General features: G+C 36.8%; 1 protein-coding gene across 5 annotated transcripts in view; it reads left to right on the top strand.

The window, feature by feature from the left end:
* RAP1GDS1 (Rap1 GTPase-GDP dissociation stimulator 1) overlaps positions 1 to 16034 on the top strand; it is a 90071-nt gene that overhangs the window by 59225 nt on the left and 14812 nt on the right. For 3 of the 5 annotated variants that reach the window (XM_040064277.1, XM_040064276.1, XM_058420629.1), the window contains 3 exons: positions 4917 to 5063; positions 12819 to 12947; positions 15264 to 15389. In XM_040064277.1, coding sequence (XP_039920211.1) covers positions 4917 to 5063; positions 12819 to 12947; positions 15264 to 15389 — 402 coding nt within the window. The remainder of the gene's footprint in view (positions 1 to 4916; positions 5064 to 12818; positions 12948 to 15263; positions 15390 to 16034) is intronic. The other 2 variants (XM_040064279.1, XM_040064278.2) reach the window with 1 other exon arrangement.

Genomic DNA, 16034 nt, shown 5'->3' with positions numbered 1-16034 from the left:
GAAGGGGCTGTATTAAAAGACAGTGTTCTCCTAGTTTACTGCTTATATATTTATTGTTTTTGCAATTATTCTAAAGGAATAACTTATGAAACAGTACCCTCCATGCTTACCATTAGGGCTAAGGATAGCTGCCAGCATTTTAAGATGAACTGACTACAGGACAATTCTGTTTATCTCTGAAGCAAGCATAACTAATTCAAGATTTTTTTTTCCTTTATAAAGCAAAACTATTAAGATTATATTGATTGATTTTAACCAGCAAGCAAATAAAACAAAACTGTACTTCTGGTAATCAGCCTTATAATTCCTATAGAAATTAATAAAGGAAAGGGAAGTTTCAGTACAAAACACAGCAATCCCAGAAATTATCTTTCAAATAATTAAAAGATGAATCTCAAAATACACTATTGCTGTGTAATGCTCCTTTCGGACAAGTGCACAGAAGACATGGAAAAAGTAGCAAACAGTAGTAGTGCAGTATAATCACATGAAGCTTACTTTTCTTGAAAAATAAAATTAATGAAATGCTACTATGTGTTGTGTAACCAGGGTTATGGTCTGTAGTCATGCAGCCAGACACCTGACAGGGGCAGTGACTAAAAAGCATACACAAACCAGACTGAGGATAAAAAGTAGAGTCAAGTGTTAAAACTGAATGACAGCATTGCATGGAAAGTTTTAATCTTACAGTGTTCAGACAGGAAAAGAAAAGGTAAAGCCATAGCTTATATAAGTGGCAGCATTTTTCCTAGTGTCTACATAGATAATACCATTTACATTAGTTCAGGGTTTGCCATTGCTTTTTGAATATTTTCTTTCTTCTTTTTTTTTTTCCCCACATGTGGCTAGGATATTTTTCCTTTGGAGTTCTGCTCCTGCAGTTTTTTCCTTGCACATGTTTATAATATTCTGTCACATCATAATTTCCTTGCAGCGGCCAGTTTGCTATCACAGACCATTATGGTTTCAAGTGAAACAATAAGCAGCAGGAGCAAATGAGTGCCTCACCACAAGTCTTGCAAAAAGGACCTAATTAAAAAAAACATGGGAAAATAGAAATAGAACACATAGAAAGAACAGTCCTTGCCACCCTCCGACTTGGGCTAATGTAGATTAGTTCATCTTTTTAAATTAAGAAAAACAAGAAAGAGTAATCTGTAAAGCACTATCTAATCTAAGCAATATTTTGGTCAAAAAAAAAGCAGGATTGTAGCCAAATGCAATAATGATGAAGTAATTAAAGTAAAATGGCCGTATATCACTTAAATGATTTGATTATTACACAGGTAAAAAGAATTTTAATATAAATACTATCTTTTTCCCATGTCACCCAAATTTGCTGTCTTGGCAGTTTGGTTTATGCAAATCAGGGGCCTTGATCATGTAGATGATCATTCCCCTTCCTGATTTGCACCATTTATACCAATGCAACTGTTTACACCATTAAACTTTTGCAGAACAAAAGAGCAAAACAAAACTAGAACATTTCAAAGTATAAATCTGATACTTAAAGCCCAAAAGTGCTACACTGTAAAGATCTAAAAATCCTGCACATGAAAAGAAGTTTGGTTATTGACTTTGGGCAGGGTTAAGCAACAGGAAGATTTGACAGGACTATTTGTAGAGGGAATGCGAACAGTCACAGTAATTTGATAATTCACTTTAAACCCTTTTTTTTTGCATAAAATTCCTTTGACCAACTCAGGACAGAAAAAGGGACTGTACTAATTCTTAGAGACAATTGTGTTGAATTGGGCTAAAGAACATTGTGAAGTAATAACTAATTCTGTAATAAATCTTACTGTACATTTTACAGGGAAAAAAATCCATCTGGTTTCTTAGGTTCTCATTCTGGCATCTTTAGACAGTGTTACATGCTATACAACAGCATTGCCCTTTGTGAGCTGCAGGGAAGCATTTTTAAGCAGATATGTGAATGTTCTCATTAAACTGTTCAATCATTGTTCTCTTAGGAATAGCAAATGTTTATTTTAAAAGGTCACAGGAAAAAAAAATTCAACAAAGCTTCTGGGAGACTTGGAAGCACGTTAAGTGTGGGAGTTCATAAAGCTGCTGAACTGCAAGGTAATAGTTGGATTAAGAACAAGATGCAGCAACACGCTGTGGGCTTGTTTTGACTGTAAATGATTTGGATTTTGATGAGTATTCCTGTGTGCGAAATCTGTTCCTTAGCGACAGAGGAGTAGTGAGAACCGAGTTGGTGAAACACACACGAAGCATTCTGAGTCAGGATTTCTGCTTGGGGATGCAGTGGAGTGTCACAGTGCTGGCAGTGGGTAGGCAGGACCTTCAGGGTTTTCCTCCTACATCTGGCACAGGATTCTTTGAGGCCCTGCACTAATGAGCTGAGTTAATCCTCTTGGGCAAGGAAGGCAGCACCAGGAGATCCTAATTATAGCACTCAGCCAGGTCTGCTCTTCACTCCGCTGCCTGGGGCAGAGAAGCGGCCACACAGGGTGAGCTCCAGCGCAGGAAAGAGGGAGAGCAGCAAACTCAGTTATGGCATCTCCTTTACAAGTCCACTAGCATATGTAGTCCTGTCAGAGGCTGGCTCTTAGAGCCTGCCACGTTCTGAGGTTCATTTGTACCTAACTTTATGAGTATGCCATAAAGACAGACATTTCTTGGAGTGCGATTTGTTTCTGAATCTTCCTGCTTTACATTTTTGCTGTCTGTAGAGAAGAAGCTGGTTATCTGTTTACCTAAGAAAACATTGTGTGGATAAGAGTTTTGTCACGTATTCAAAGTGAGAGACTGTACAGCAGTGTTTAACAAACCAGAGATGTTTGAATTGAAAGGATATACGACTTAGATTTTTTGTAAAATATTATCACGCAGTAATTTTCAGTGGAGTTCTGCCAAATTCTGTCCAGGTAAGGAACTTAGCCTGTAACAAATTTTTTTGTGTGTTTTAACACGTGCTTCCAAACACTCACCCAACTCTACCTTTCTGTTATACTCTGCTTACATATTTTACATGTAGTTCATCAAAATCAAGACACAGGGTTGAGCTTGACGTGTGATTCTTCTCTGAATTTATCATCTTTGTTTGTTGATTTAAGTTGAGGACCACAGTCAGTCCATCTGATCCAGAATCAGTGATTCAGTGATTCTGCACATCAATTTTGACTTAGAACAGATGAGTTAAATACAAAATCATGTATTTGCATAATTTTTTTAGTAAAAAATACCAGAAGAGGATATATAAAGCAGAATGCTTGAATATTCCAACCCAAATTACTTTTTATTCTCTGCTGATTTGGTAGATGTAAGCACTGAGTCTAAACACCTGACTATATTGTTTCACTGTATTTTGACGTAGGACTTCCTTTTGTTTCAACATTAGAGCTACATTTTTTATGACATCAAGGATCTAAGAAATTTTTTTTTCTGTTTGTCCTTTTTTTAATAGTTGTTTCTTGACACAGAGTCCTACCTTGAACTTAACTCTTTAATAGATTACAATTTCTCCTTTTTCAAAACGAAATAGACATGCCTGCAGCAAAACAGTTTTCTGATATCCAGATCCTGTAAAAGGTAGAAACAGTCATGGCAGTGAATTTATTCTGCAAAACTCTTACTACTTTGGTAATAACTTTAAGTTAAGACCTGCCAAAAATTACCCTTCCTTCAGCTCTGTGAGGCAAATTTTCTCAAATTCCTATATACAATACTTAGAACCCTGGTTTTTATATATAGTATAAGGGGTATTTATAGTTCATGAATAGTATTAACAAGAATGGGAAGATTTAGAAGCTTCTTTTTGCAGAGGTCTGGAACACTTTACTGTGGAAGATCATATTGTAAATGCGTACAGCATTGGGTTTCATGCTGAATATGTTGCAGAATGACGAAAACTTGGTAGTTTGACCTGCACATATGATGGGGAGAGAGGGAGGAGGGATGGTAGAGTGTTGAATAACAAGGAAAAGAGATTTGCATTGGGGCCATGAAAAAATTGAGAAGATTGTTTGGGTTTTTTTCTTGTCTTGCAAAACTTTAGTGATTCCGTCCTCCTTTCCCCCTAAGGTTTTGTTTTCATCCAGATTTTCCATCTAATTCTGGTGATAGCTCACATGGAAATCTCTCCTTTTGGAAGCCCTGGAATTTAGTTTATTGACTGTTGTCTATTGCTTACTGCTGGGGAAGGAAGCAGTATTGATGATTACTGTAATAGAGGACCTGTTTTTCCTTTATTCCTACACTGTTGCATAAAAAAAGATTTGTTATATAGGAAGAGTTCCATACAAAGATTATGATGTGTTATTTACAACCTTCAGAATGTTGTAAGTCTTTTATAGATGCAGAGTAAATTTTTCTTTTAGCCATACAAAAAGTATCTGATAGTGGTATTAAATTTCAGCTACAGAAGTACAGAGAACATGCTGTGTGGCAGAGTTGAGTGCATGAACAGTTGCCACTGGGAACTAGCACCTCTGTCTGCTTTGCCTATTTTATTCCCCTTTTTGTTTTTAAGTAATCCAAGCAATTTATTCTCTGTATTTCAACTTCTTGATCTGCGTAACAGCAAGAGTAATTTACCTGCAAATGGACTAAGCTGTGTCAAGTGCTCAGAACCTCCCTCTGGCAAAACTCAGAGCATCTTCAGAATATTATTTATCAGCTCCAGCAGCTCTGCCTCAAACACTGAACTTCTTTCCAAAGGTATTAGTGCCAGGTGGTTAATCCTTTTTGTTGTAGGTGCTTTCACTTTCCTAGCTCCGTTGCACTAAAAGTTGGCCCTCAAGCATCTCTCTAGATGAACCTGACAACACTGGAGGAATGACTTCACTCTGTTTAAAAGCTTCATTTTGTATGATTACTGTTACGTTCGGGATTCAGCGGTGGGATTTGGTTTCTTTTTTTTTTTTTTAATGTAACTCTTTGTTTTACAGATGAGGGCAGGAACGCAGTTGACCATGCAGGTGGTGCACATATTGTAGTAGACCATTTAAGGTCACTGTGCAGTAAAACAGATCCAGCCAGTGAGAAGCTCTTGACTGTCTTTTGTGGCATGCTGATGAACTATAGCAATGAGAATGGTAAACAACACTGAAAATTTGCTTTATGTCTACCAGGAGAACAACCCCAACAAAAAAAAAAAGGTTATCTGTAGGTTTACATTGTGAATGCTTAACACTAAGTTATTCTGAAGAGATCAGGGACCTCAAGTCACATACACAATTTTCTGTTTCCATAAAATTATGTTCCCAAAAGTACTAGATATATTCTTGACACAATTCCATATAGCATAAATTGTGTAAAGTTTTAAGATCAGCGTCTGGAATTTACTTCTTTGTCTAAAAGCAAAGTATAAAGAAGTATCATATGGATTTACAGAAGTTAATTAGAAGGCTACGTTAAGTCTTCTCTTTCTCATTAGTATCAAATAACATTATAAGACTAATTAGTTGCAGACATGCAGTGTTGTTAATTATTTAAGGGTATGTATGCCAAACAGTTCATAATTTTTCTCCTTGTGAAATGTATATAAAACCATATGTTACATTGTTCTAAGATAAATGAGAAATCATTTATAGGTATGTTCAATGCTGTTCTGTGTCTACAAATTATGAGTTTATGTTTGTTATCCCATTAATTGGAGATGTTTAGGGACTGGGACAAAAACATGAGAGTATATTAAATGAGAAACTCTTGACCACTGAGAGTAACACAATAGCATTCTACATTAATGTGCCAAAATACATTTACAGCATTCACACATTTTCAAGTTTTCAAAATGTGAAGAAAACTGGAATATATTAGGAAGGCTACAGAGAGGCTGTTCTCCTGACTTGCAATGGCACAGATTACAAATACAGTTAGTAATTACATTATCTTCAATCATACCCATTTCCTGAATTGCAGTGTTTCATCTTAGGAAGAAATATCTTTATTAGTTACTCACCATTTCCTGAAAGATAGCACTTGCTGTAACTCACTTTCCAATCCTGTGTCCCCAAAACTTTTCTGCTTTTCAGGATGGTCCATAGGCTTTACTGTATACATTTTAAATCTGCTTTATCATCTCTTCTAGTGTAGTTTCCATGTGTGTTTTCTGTGCCATCTCTCTGGAGATCTCAGCTCTTTGTGTTACATCCAGCTCCAAATATAACTGTTTTATGTGTCTCATCTCTTTTGCTTCTTCTTATGTTGGTTTTTTTTCCCTCCTCTTTTCTTTGTATTATCTATTAATTCTTGTTTACAGTACTTCTTCCATCTTCTCTATATAGTAACTTTTTAGTTCCTTCATTTCATATCGTTTCCAGGAACTGTTTCGCTTGACCACTTTGTGTATCACATTTATTATATTTCATTGTGTTAACTCAGTCCTTTTCTTTGTTACAACATTTGGAGCAAATAATTATTCTCACCTTTAAGCAACCAGAATGCTCTGTATTAAATAAGACTAATGAGCATGCAGCATACTTAGTAGCTTAAGACAGATGAATCCAAAACTCATGTGTAGAGATACTGTTATCAGTTTTGCTTCAGTGACCAAGCTCCTAGCAGATCTTCTCTAGGAAAACTAATTATGAGATAAATCTCCCAAACAAGCAGCTTCTGAACAGCTTAACTGTTAGGAACATTGAATAAATGACTCATTCCATCTAGTAAGAAAGCTTATTCTGATGCAATCAATGAAGCAGTTGTGTGGTTCAGTGACAGCCAGAGGATTCACTACCTGCTGTCCTCTCTGCTAAGGGACATCTTTCATCTCACACACACTATTCACAGGAGCCACTGAAGCAGTGTCAGAAGTGAGAAGTTCAGGAGTATTCCAAGCTCTTGGATCAGGGTGCTCACCAGTCCTGTGTTCTACCATCACGTCAGGGAGGAGTGCAGGGTTTACCAAACCTCCACCATACCCCACATACTCGGTTGTCTCTATGAGGAAGGGTCCCTTTTGCAGGAATCCAGCTCTTGTTTGGCCCAGGATTCATGGGTAGGCTGTATAAGATTTTTTTCCTCTAGTTCCATTGTGAGTTTGCTCACTGACTGGGGCAATCATTGAATTAAACCCCAAATAATATGCCAAATCAGTATTTTTTAAAAAAACAACTTAGAGACTAAATTTTTAGAAAAAAATTCAGTGACTATACCTGTAGCATGTGAATGGAGAAACAGGCAGTTGACCTGTGACCTGTCTTGCCACCTTTAAGAGTTCATGAGTACAACTGGACTGTAACTATACACCTGTGGGCCACTGTAAATTTTCAGGACAGCAGTCAAAGTCAACCAGAAGCCCAAGACAACCATTTACTTCCATGCATTGCAGCAGCAGGTGAATAATATTCTGACTAAATGCAGTTCTTTGTTGACCTGTTAAACATCAAAACTGAGATTGCCCTGACAGTTAATTGTGCTCACAGCTTAGTGAATACCATTTTTGGGATTTACTTGCAAAGGTTTGAACCCAGCTACTTACAAAGGAGAGAAAACACTGCACTGGTTTTGCTGAAGGATGAGCAGTGTAGGATTGCAGCCTAGAGTCATAGATTTCTTTGTCCGTAGTTATGGAAACTGATTGGACAAAAATAAAAGAAAAAATATTAGGTAAGGAGGAAGTGTTTCAGCCTTTGAAATAGCACTTCTTCATTGTCTTTTCATTTTTCTATAATCTTTTCCATCTTGGCATGCTGTGTTAAAAAGTTACAGGTGGGGGCTTGGAAGATTTCTTTAAATGCTCTTAATGACTTGCACTCTTTTAATTTGTACTAGCTATCCAGATAAAGACCATTACAGCATCTGGTTCTTAGTTGCATCTAATTATCTGTGAAGACCCTAGTATTTTCTAATCATAAGCATTTTATGAGCAAAAGAGTATATAAATTGTTTTCTTTGATTCCAGTTTGTCATTCTCAGTCAGCTAATTGCCCTCTTTTTCCAATAGCTACTACTTCATTAGTAGTAACTATCAGCTGCCTTGTTTTTTTAACATGAGAGACTCAGTCTTGAGTACTTTAAGGGATTTATCATACATGAGCTTTACAAAAGAGGCAACTAAGGAGCAGCTACAAGTAAGACTTCCTTTTCCTAAACAGAGCAAATTAATGGAGCATTCTTGTATCTCATCCTGGTTTTGGACACTGAGCTTGCAAATTGTAACTCCAATCATAACAGTGTTGTCTAAGCTTTAAAAATAGGATCCCTTTTATAAGGTTCTTTTGTCATCCGCTTGTGTTCAGGAATTATTTTTGCTTACTGTCTCTCAATTCTTTCTTTGCTTCCTTGGTATCTTATTTCATTAGTAACTACAATTGTTAAGACAACAAACTCAAACTTTGGCATTTCTTGCAGTTCTTTTAAGCTTAAAAAAAAGTGTTCATATTTAATTGCACTGCTAGAAATGAGGGGGTTTTCTGCTGTGAATTATCCCTTTGCTTTCAGCCCAGGTTATCTCAACCCTCTTGTTGTAATTGTATTATAGAACCCAAATTCTATCAGACACAAATAGTTCATCCCTACTTTCAGTTATTAGCTTCTCTGTAGCCATTAGTCTGCTTGAGAGCAAGAAGCAAAGCAAGCTTGGATAAAGAGGGGAAAACTAATAACTAATCTAATAAAACTAACAATCTTATGCAAACACTTGCGTAAAAGAATATGAGTGGTTATTCTGCAGATCCCATAATCCTGTGAGCCAAGACTATTTGCAAATTAATGGGATCAGTCCGTAAGGTAACGAATTGTCTCTTGAGGATCTCTAAAACAAACCATAAAGGCCTTTTAAAGAAATGCAGAAATTATGGAAGAATTAGGCCAGTTGGCTTATTAGATAGTCAAATTGGAGAGCAGAAGTTAACTGCATACAGTGTGCATGTGTGAAAGTATACATACATTTATATACATTTTTAATATATATATGAGCATATACATGTAGATAAAAGTAATTATGTTTATAGATTGCTGCCTCATTTCATTTCATAGCAAACCTCAGTCTGTCAAGATTGTCTTTCCTTCAGCATCTTCGTAAAATGCGACATCCTTATGTTAAATCATACAACTGCTGAGCCTTTCTTATTCTCACAAAACTCTCAGCAACTGGAATGAATGTTGGGGTCTGATGTGCACTGCTGACCATCTGCAGAAGCTATGTAAATATAGAAGAAATGAAAGGGAGATTTATGGCACCATTATTATGGTCTGACAGCAGTATTTCAGTAACGCTTCTTAAGACCTACCTTTGCTAATTTTCATGTTTTGTCATGGGTTCTGTTTCATTTACATCACAGCTAGAGATGCCTAGCATGCTTTCAAGACCTAAATACACTTAATTGCAAAGTAACCTGAAGTATGTAAAAGCAGATAAAAAGTATGTTCCTTACCATAGTGAGATAATCAACACAATCACTTTTCTGTTCTGTCATGATTTAACATAGCTGTGGGGATTGCAAGCAGGTTTCTCTAGGGTATGAAATTATGCCATCAATTTGTACAAAACTGCTTTTCCTTCAGCATTATAATCACAGTTATGGATGGGACACGAATGATGAGTTGTTTTCTGAAATTCTTTTCAAAATCATGAATTAGCCTAAATCAGCGTTTTTAATTAAAATGCCCCCAGTAAAGTTCTCAATTTGGGATATTCTCCTCAGATCATACTCTTTGGAGCTTCCATGTGTGTCACCGAAGGACATGGAGCCATTGAAATTCAAGTTTTAGGTAGGTAATTCTTTGTGCTGGCGCATGTATTGATTGCCTTTTATCTACCTGTATATGCATCTGTACAGCATCACTGTCAGTGCTTTTCACCCCAAAAGGACACACAGGCATAGTGCAGCATGTGGTAGCAGTGTAAATTGTGGCATTAAGTCATAAATTCAGAAGAGGCATTCAGTTTTTCATGCTTCCTGCTCGCTGTGCATAAAGTTCTGCTTAGGAAGTGAATAGAAGTGCTGTTTCATCCTGAAACAACGTTGCCTGGCATCACGGCTCGCTTTAGTCCTGCGTCAGGCAACTGATTTGTAGGATGGATGCATATTTCCTCCAGATTGTCTCCTGCTCTAGTAGGGAATTAACACTTCCTGCAGTGAAAGACCAAGATAAGCAGTTAGTCCAAGTTACCCAGGCTGAGGTTTTCCTTGGGCAGAGAGAGAACTGCTGGCAGTCCCTCCAGTTGAGACTGAAACACTTAGATATTTTTAATTTATCTGAATTAAAAAGCACTGTAGATCTCCATACTAGTGAGATGCCTGACACTTTTCTCTTAAAATGCTTTATAGGCTTCGCTGGAGAAAGAGCCTCCTGTTGGCGATAATGACAGATGTAAATGTCAGGTCCAGAATCTGTATAGCAAGCCCAGGCTTAAGTATCAACATAGCAAATAGCTGCTGGCAGCCTTTTATTTTCAAAGGTCTTGCTTCCTGTGCAGGTTTGTGACTCACAGGATTGCCCTATCTTTGTCAAAGGAAAAAAATACATAAATTTTAAATTAAACTGCTGTAAAGGTAATGTTTACCTTATTGTCAATTCCTGTAATGCCATTCTTACCATTGTAGATGTTTCCTGTACTCAGGTGTGATCCTTCTACTCTGGTATGGAGTCTGGTATAATACCTGACTTTTGACCCAATACAATTGTTCTTTCTTAGTATATGGGTTTTTTCAATTTTTTTTTGGTTTGGAAATTATAGAGGTCCTTTAGTCAGTGCACTCAGTGCTCTCAACAATATATCTTTCTGTCGGGCTCTTAAGATTCCTGTTTCCTTTCAAAGATTATGTGGTGTCCCTCCATGTTTTTTATATATTTTGTATTAAAAAATAGACAGCAGGAAAAAAACCTAACCTGCTCAAAATGGAGAGTTAATACTTCTCATGTTGGAATGAAGTCCACAGAGGCTGTCTCTTTATCCATTACAGTTGGATAAAGCAATTTTTAGAGTGACTAAAGGTATAGTCTAGTAACAAACCAATTTCTTTCCAAGTAATTTTCTTTGGCATTTGTGGTTTGTGTCTTTGTTCTCCCACTCTCCATGACGACCAGTTTGTCTTCAGAATTTTTAAGTGTTTGCAGGGGACAATCACAAACCAAGGACAAAAACCAGATTATTTACCAGTAACTTGAGTTCTCCTACACAGCAATTTTCTCTGTAGAACCATTCCATCTCCCTCTCTCCCCAGTTTTCCTATTGAAACACAGATTTTTCCAGTCAGTTTGGAATGAAGTAGGAGGGTGTAGTAGTGAGTCACACATCTGCCAGAGGTAAAATGGCATTCAATGCATGCGCTAGTACAATTTGGTACTTACCTGAAATTTGACAACTTCAACAGCTCTTTGGTGTCTGACATGGTGTTCTCATAAATTTCACTAAAGACTACGAATCTGTGGAAGAGGTAATCCCTTCCCCAAAAAAGGAAATTCAGTTACTGGTAAGTAATACAGTGTTATTAAAGATGTCAAGCCAAAAGGATTCCTGCTCATCCCCAATAACCTGTAATAACCATGCCATTTACTTACTTTAGATACCAAATTCATAATTATTATCAAAGTATTTTATACTGAATACAAATGAGCTAAACATTCTGGAACCATACCATCAATTTTCATTATATGAAAACTTCAAACACGCTTGGCAGAATTTTGAGGGCAAAGAATTTTTTGAGAGCATGAGATGATTCTAAATTTGCTAAACTTCAGATGTCATGTGTTTTTATCTCCCTGTAAAAATCTGCAATTCTTTATGGCTCTGATGCCACAGATATAAGAACTCCAACTGATTTCAGTTGCCTAGAATGAAATCCTTAACAAGAAAACCACACTAAAACCAACAGACAAATGAAACAAACAAACAAAAAACAAAACCAAAAAATCCCCACCACCCGTGAATTCCCCAGTAGGGCTTGACCAAAAGCTAAATGAAGTAATACAGTTCTCTTGACTTCACTGGCCTTTGGATCCTTGTCTTTTGAGTCTGTAACATTTAAGCATCGTTCAAGGGCTTTAGAAACAAAGGAAAAAAAGAAGTTTAGGAAAATTACTAAACAACATCTGGTGTGTTTATGTCTGCTTCATTCTATTCAACTGTGAAACAATGTTTTTCTTCTTTGCTATGTTATAGGTAAAATGTGTAAGAGGAAGTACTGTTATAAATAATCTTTTAAACCAATCATGTTTCTGCCTAACCATCAAAGCATCTTTCTATTTGCAGACACCTAGGAGCAATACTTTTCTTACTTGTAAATACTATAAATTTTCATCCTATGCAAGAAATTATCAGAATGGCTTCTAAGGACTTTTCTTAAATCTTCCAATTTTTGTCTTTATTAAACTTTCTTTTTTCTCAAGCTCTTCATAATCTACATTGTGACTTCCTGTGTTTATAAAACTTTTCATGTTTATTTCAGTGCCAGTTTGTATTCATTCCTAATTTTAATTTTCCAGTTTCGATCTTTTTAAATTAAAAAAGTATATAGAAAAAGCTCTCAGATAAATCATTGTTTCACTGACCTAGTTCAGGTCAATTTCAGTCAGCTAGTCTCAGTGAGCCCAGAATCAAACCTGACATGTATTAGGAACCTGATAACCAGAAAATTGTCAATAGCTGCATAATTCCTTATACCCTGTGACCAGATCAGGAAGGAATATTTCTGGGAATACATTCCATTGCCAGGGACAAGGAGAATTATGAGTCCATATCTCAAATCTGGACCAAATCCTAGTCTGAAGAGTAGAGTAGACAGGCATTTTAATGCTGCTTAGCCTAGAAGTTGCTTTGTGTGAAAAATGCTTTTTTGGTTAAAAGAACAGTACTATGAAAAGAAATGCTAACTCACTGTTGTGCTCTCTTTTTTACGTAGATACCTTGCAGTCACAGCTTATCAATATGGGTGTTATCCCAACGTTAGTGAAATTGTTGGGTATTCATTGCCAAAATGCAGCTCTGACAGAAATGTGCCTTGTTGCATTTGGCAATTTAGCAGAACTCGGTAAGTCCATGATACTAATCTTAAATTTAAATCTAGTTTTCATAATGTTAACTCTTAGTTAAAGACTAACAAATGCTCGCTCAAGTCCTTTTGGTACATTCAACAATAACAGACAAGCAATTGTTCCTTATTTTTTCTAGAATATAGAGTTCTCTCTTTTTTTTCCCCACCCCTTCAGTAACTGAAATTTACTGAAATTTTGGATACTTAATTCAACCTTATGTTTTATGTTACTGTGCTTCAGTGCCACTAAGCACATTTTAAATCATCTAAATAGTATTTCCATTGCACTGCTACTTAATGTGAATTATTTATTAAAAATATAAATATTGTATCCTGATGTAGCTCTACAGAGTTTTATTGAGATTAAATTTGGCTCATGAAAATCTCTGAATGAAACTGAGACAGGCACAGTTTGCTAATCTGCATATACAGTATTATTTTAGGTGCAGAATTTTAACATATTTTAGTCTAAATACCTCCATGTATAAATCATGAAGATATGCTAATTTTAGTTATGACTTCAATTAAATTGAAGTTTGTGGCCCTGCTTTGATCCAATGTCTTTGCAAGGGGATCAGTTTTCATTGGAATTCAACCATGTGTAAAGCAGTGGGTTGTTAAGGCCTGTGCTTTATTAACATTTGTTGTTCTTTTGCTAACCTATTCAGTGAAATTCTAGTTTTATGATTTGGAGGGTTTTTTTGCACTGGAGTGAATAATACATAGCACTTACGATATCGTCTAAGAACATTCAGCAGTTCAAAATACAAAAAATGTATCTCTGAGTTTGTAGTATTTGGTGGCCTGAGTTCATAGATTTCAAGGCCAGAGAAAGTATGTTACCCAGTTTAGTCTGGTCATACACGTAATACATTTATTTACAGCAGACAATTCTTAACAAATCAACAACAGAAAAAAGCACTAAAGAAATGAACAAATCAGAAGTCTTTAAGATGGGCACTGTGTACTATGTCTGCACAGTAGAAAAAACCATACACTGAAAGTTCTAGTGCTTAAATGCAACCAAAACCATAATGATAATAAATATAGTAAATGGTAGCCTCACTGAGAACTCGCTGAGAATTTCCTTTCCCTCTTTGGAAAGATCCAGCTCTGTCTTGTTGAGTAATGAGAACCATGGGGAAGAAACTTCACAGCGGCTGCTTCCCTTCCAGTTCATACACACTGAAAAGGTGCTCATTCTTTAAGATGGGCACAAAATTAATTTACTTTGTAATACTTTATTCTCCCTTAAGCAACAGTCAATCACATTGTAACTGCATTATTTTTTTTTACCTTGTAACTTCAGGGAATTTTTTTGGTGAGGTTGTCATTTTTCATCACTTACAAGACAAGAGCATTGCACAGATCCCCTGGAAAGCATTTTATGACTTTTATTCTGTGTCAAAGCAGGGCACAAACCACTGATGGATCTGCTAAAATACTGGAAATGCCAAAAATCCACATAGAATATACTATGCAGCCATGCATAGTGGGAGAAAACAATAATGAGATATGCAGAGAAATGCTTAGGACTGCAGTTCATACTTTTCCCAAGTCCTTGGGGTCAATTCTACGGTAAAGTAAATCCCTAAGCATCCGTCAGAGCAATAGCAAAGGTGCTGGAAGGTTTTCTAACTACAGATGGCCCTCAGGAGGTGGCAACTGGAGAATGCTGAACACCACCCCTACCACCTGCATCCCTTGTAATACTGCCAGTGAGGAGGAATATGATAGAGGCTATGGAATAAGAGATGCTTTTGTTGAATGTACATTTGAAGATCTGCTGGCCAATCTGGTAGGAATGTTGCTCATCTGTAAAACCGCTTTACGCTGTATCTCTGCAGTATGAGATGGCCCAGCAACAGCCACACACAGATTTCAAAAGAAATGTCACCATCGTGAAATGATGTAAATATTAAAGCACTGGTGCAAATCTTCATCTCTCCTCTAGAAAACGCAGTATATAACCTGGTCTTCTTTCTGTTAAGATGAGGGAAATCAAAGACTTCTTTTTTTTCTACTATTACTGTTTCTATAGCTACCTTAGATTTTGTTGGGCAAAACCAGACCCAGCAGCCTTGAATCATATATTTCTATATTATTAACAGCCTTAGCCATAACTAATTCAGGTCAGCACATTTAAAGTGTTAGACATTTAATCATTTTGTGACAAGCATGAGTCTATTGCTCTTGTCTGTGAAGAGCAGTTAGTCATCTTACTGAATAAACCTAGTAACAAAGAGAAAAAGAAGTTCTGCCTTTTGATGTGGTTTGTTTACTTTATACTGAATTTCTTCTTTTACTTCACAGAGTCAAGTAAGGAGCAGTTTGCCTACACAAACATCGCTGAAGAGCTTGTGAAACTGTTCAAGAAGCAAATAGAGCATGATAAGAAAGAGATGATTTTTGAAGTTTTGGCCCCTCTGGCAGAAAATGGTGAGAAAATTCCTTTTCTCACTCTTTTACTCGTTGTCTTATGTGTATTTTTTATTTCAGTATATCAGTGTCTTTTTCAGGCGCTAAATGCAGAGTAACGGGCTGCCTTGTTCTGAAGCCACCAAGGCTGATCCTTATGACTGTAGTTTCATGAAAAGTGAATAGGTTTTAATTGTTGAGCATATGACAAGAGCCAGCACATTGTTGATGCCAATTCCATCACTGATTCACTCTGTATACGATTATGTTATATCTTATTGCCCTGTGCCCACAGTGGGAATATCAAAAGCTGCTTTTTAGAGAGCATCACCACATTTGTCTGCAAACACTGGGTCAAGTGTTCACAGGCCATTGGAACACCAGGACATCATTTCCTGGAATCGCAGAGCCACTGGCAGTTCCATTTCTTATAACATTATTTTTGCTAGGGGCATGTCAATTGCGGAGCTAAGGGCTGGACACTCTGCCCTTACTGTTCATTGACAGATCATATGAATCTAATTTTGGGTATTTGGTGACGTATTTTATATAGCCCCAGCGAGCCCCTGGGAGCTTGACTCACTGCTCAAGCCAGAGCAGGAACTGATGTGCACCCCTGATCACCCCTCCAGGATGTTCCTCCCAGAGAAACAAAGGATCAGACCA

The sequence above is a fragment of the Hirundo rustica genome, chromosome 5 (assembly GCF_015227805.2).
Source record: "Hirundo rustica isolate bHirRus1 chromosome 5, bHirRus1.pri.v3, whole genome shotgun sequence".
In the NCBI taxonomy this organism is placed as follows: domain Eukaryota; kingdom Metazoa; phylum Chordata; class Aves; order Passeriformes; family Hirundinidae; genus Hirundo; species Hirundo rustica.
The sequence above is the reverse complement of the archived record's forward strand: the minus strand, read 5'-3'. Positions and strand labels throughout refer to the sequence as shown.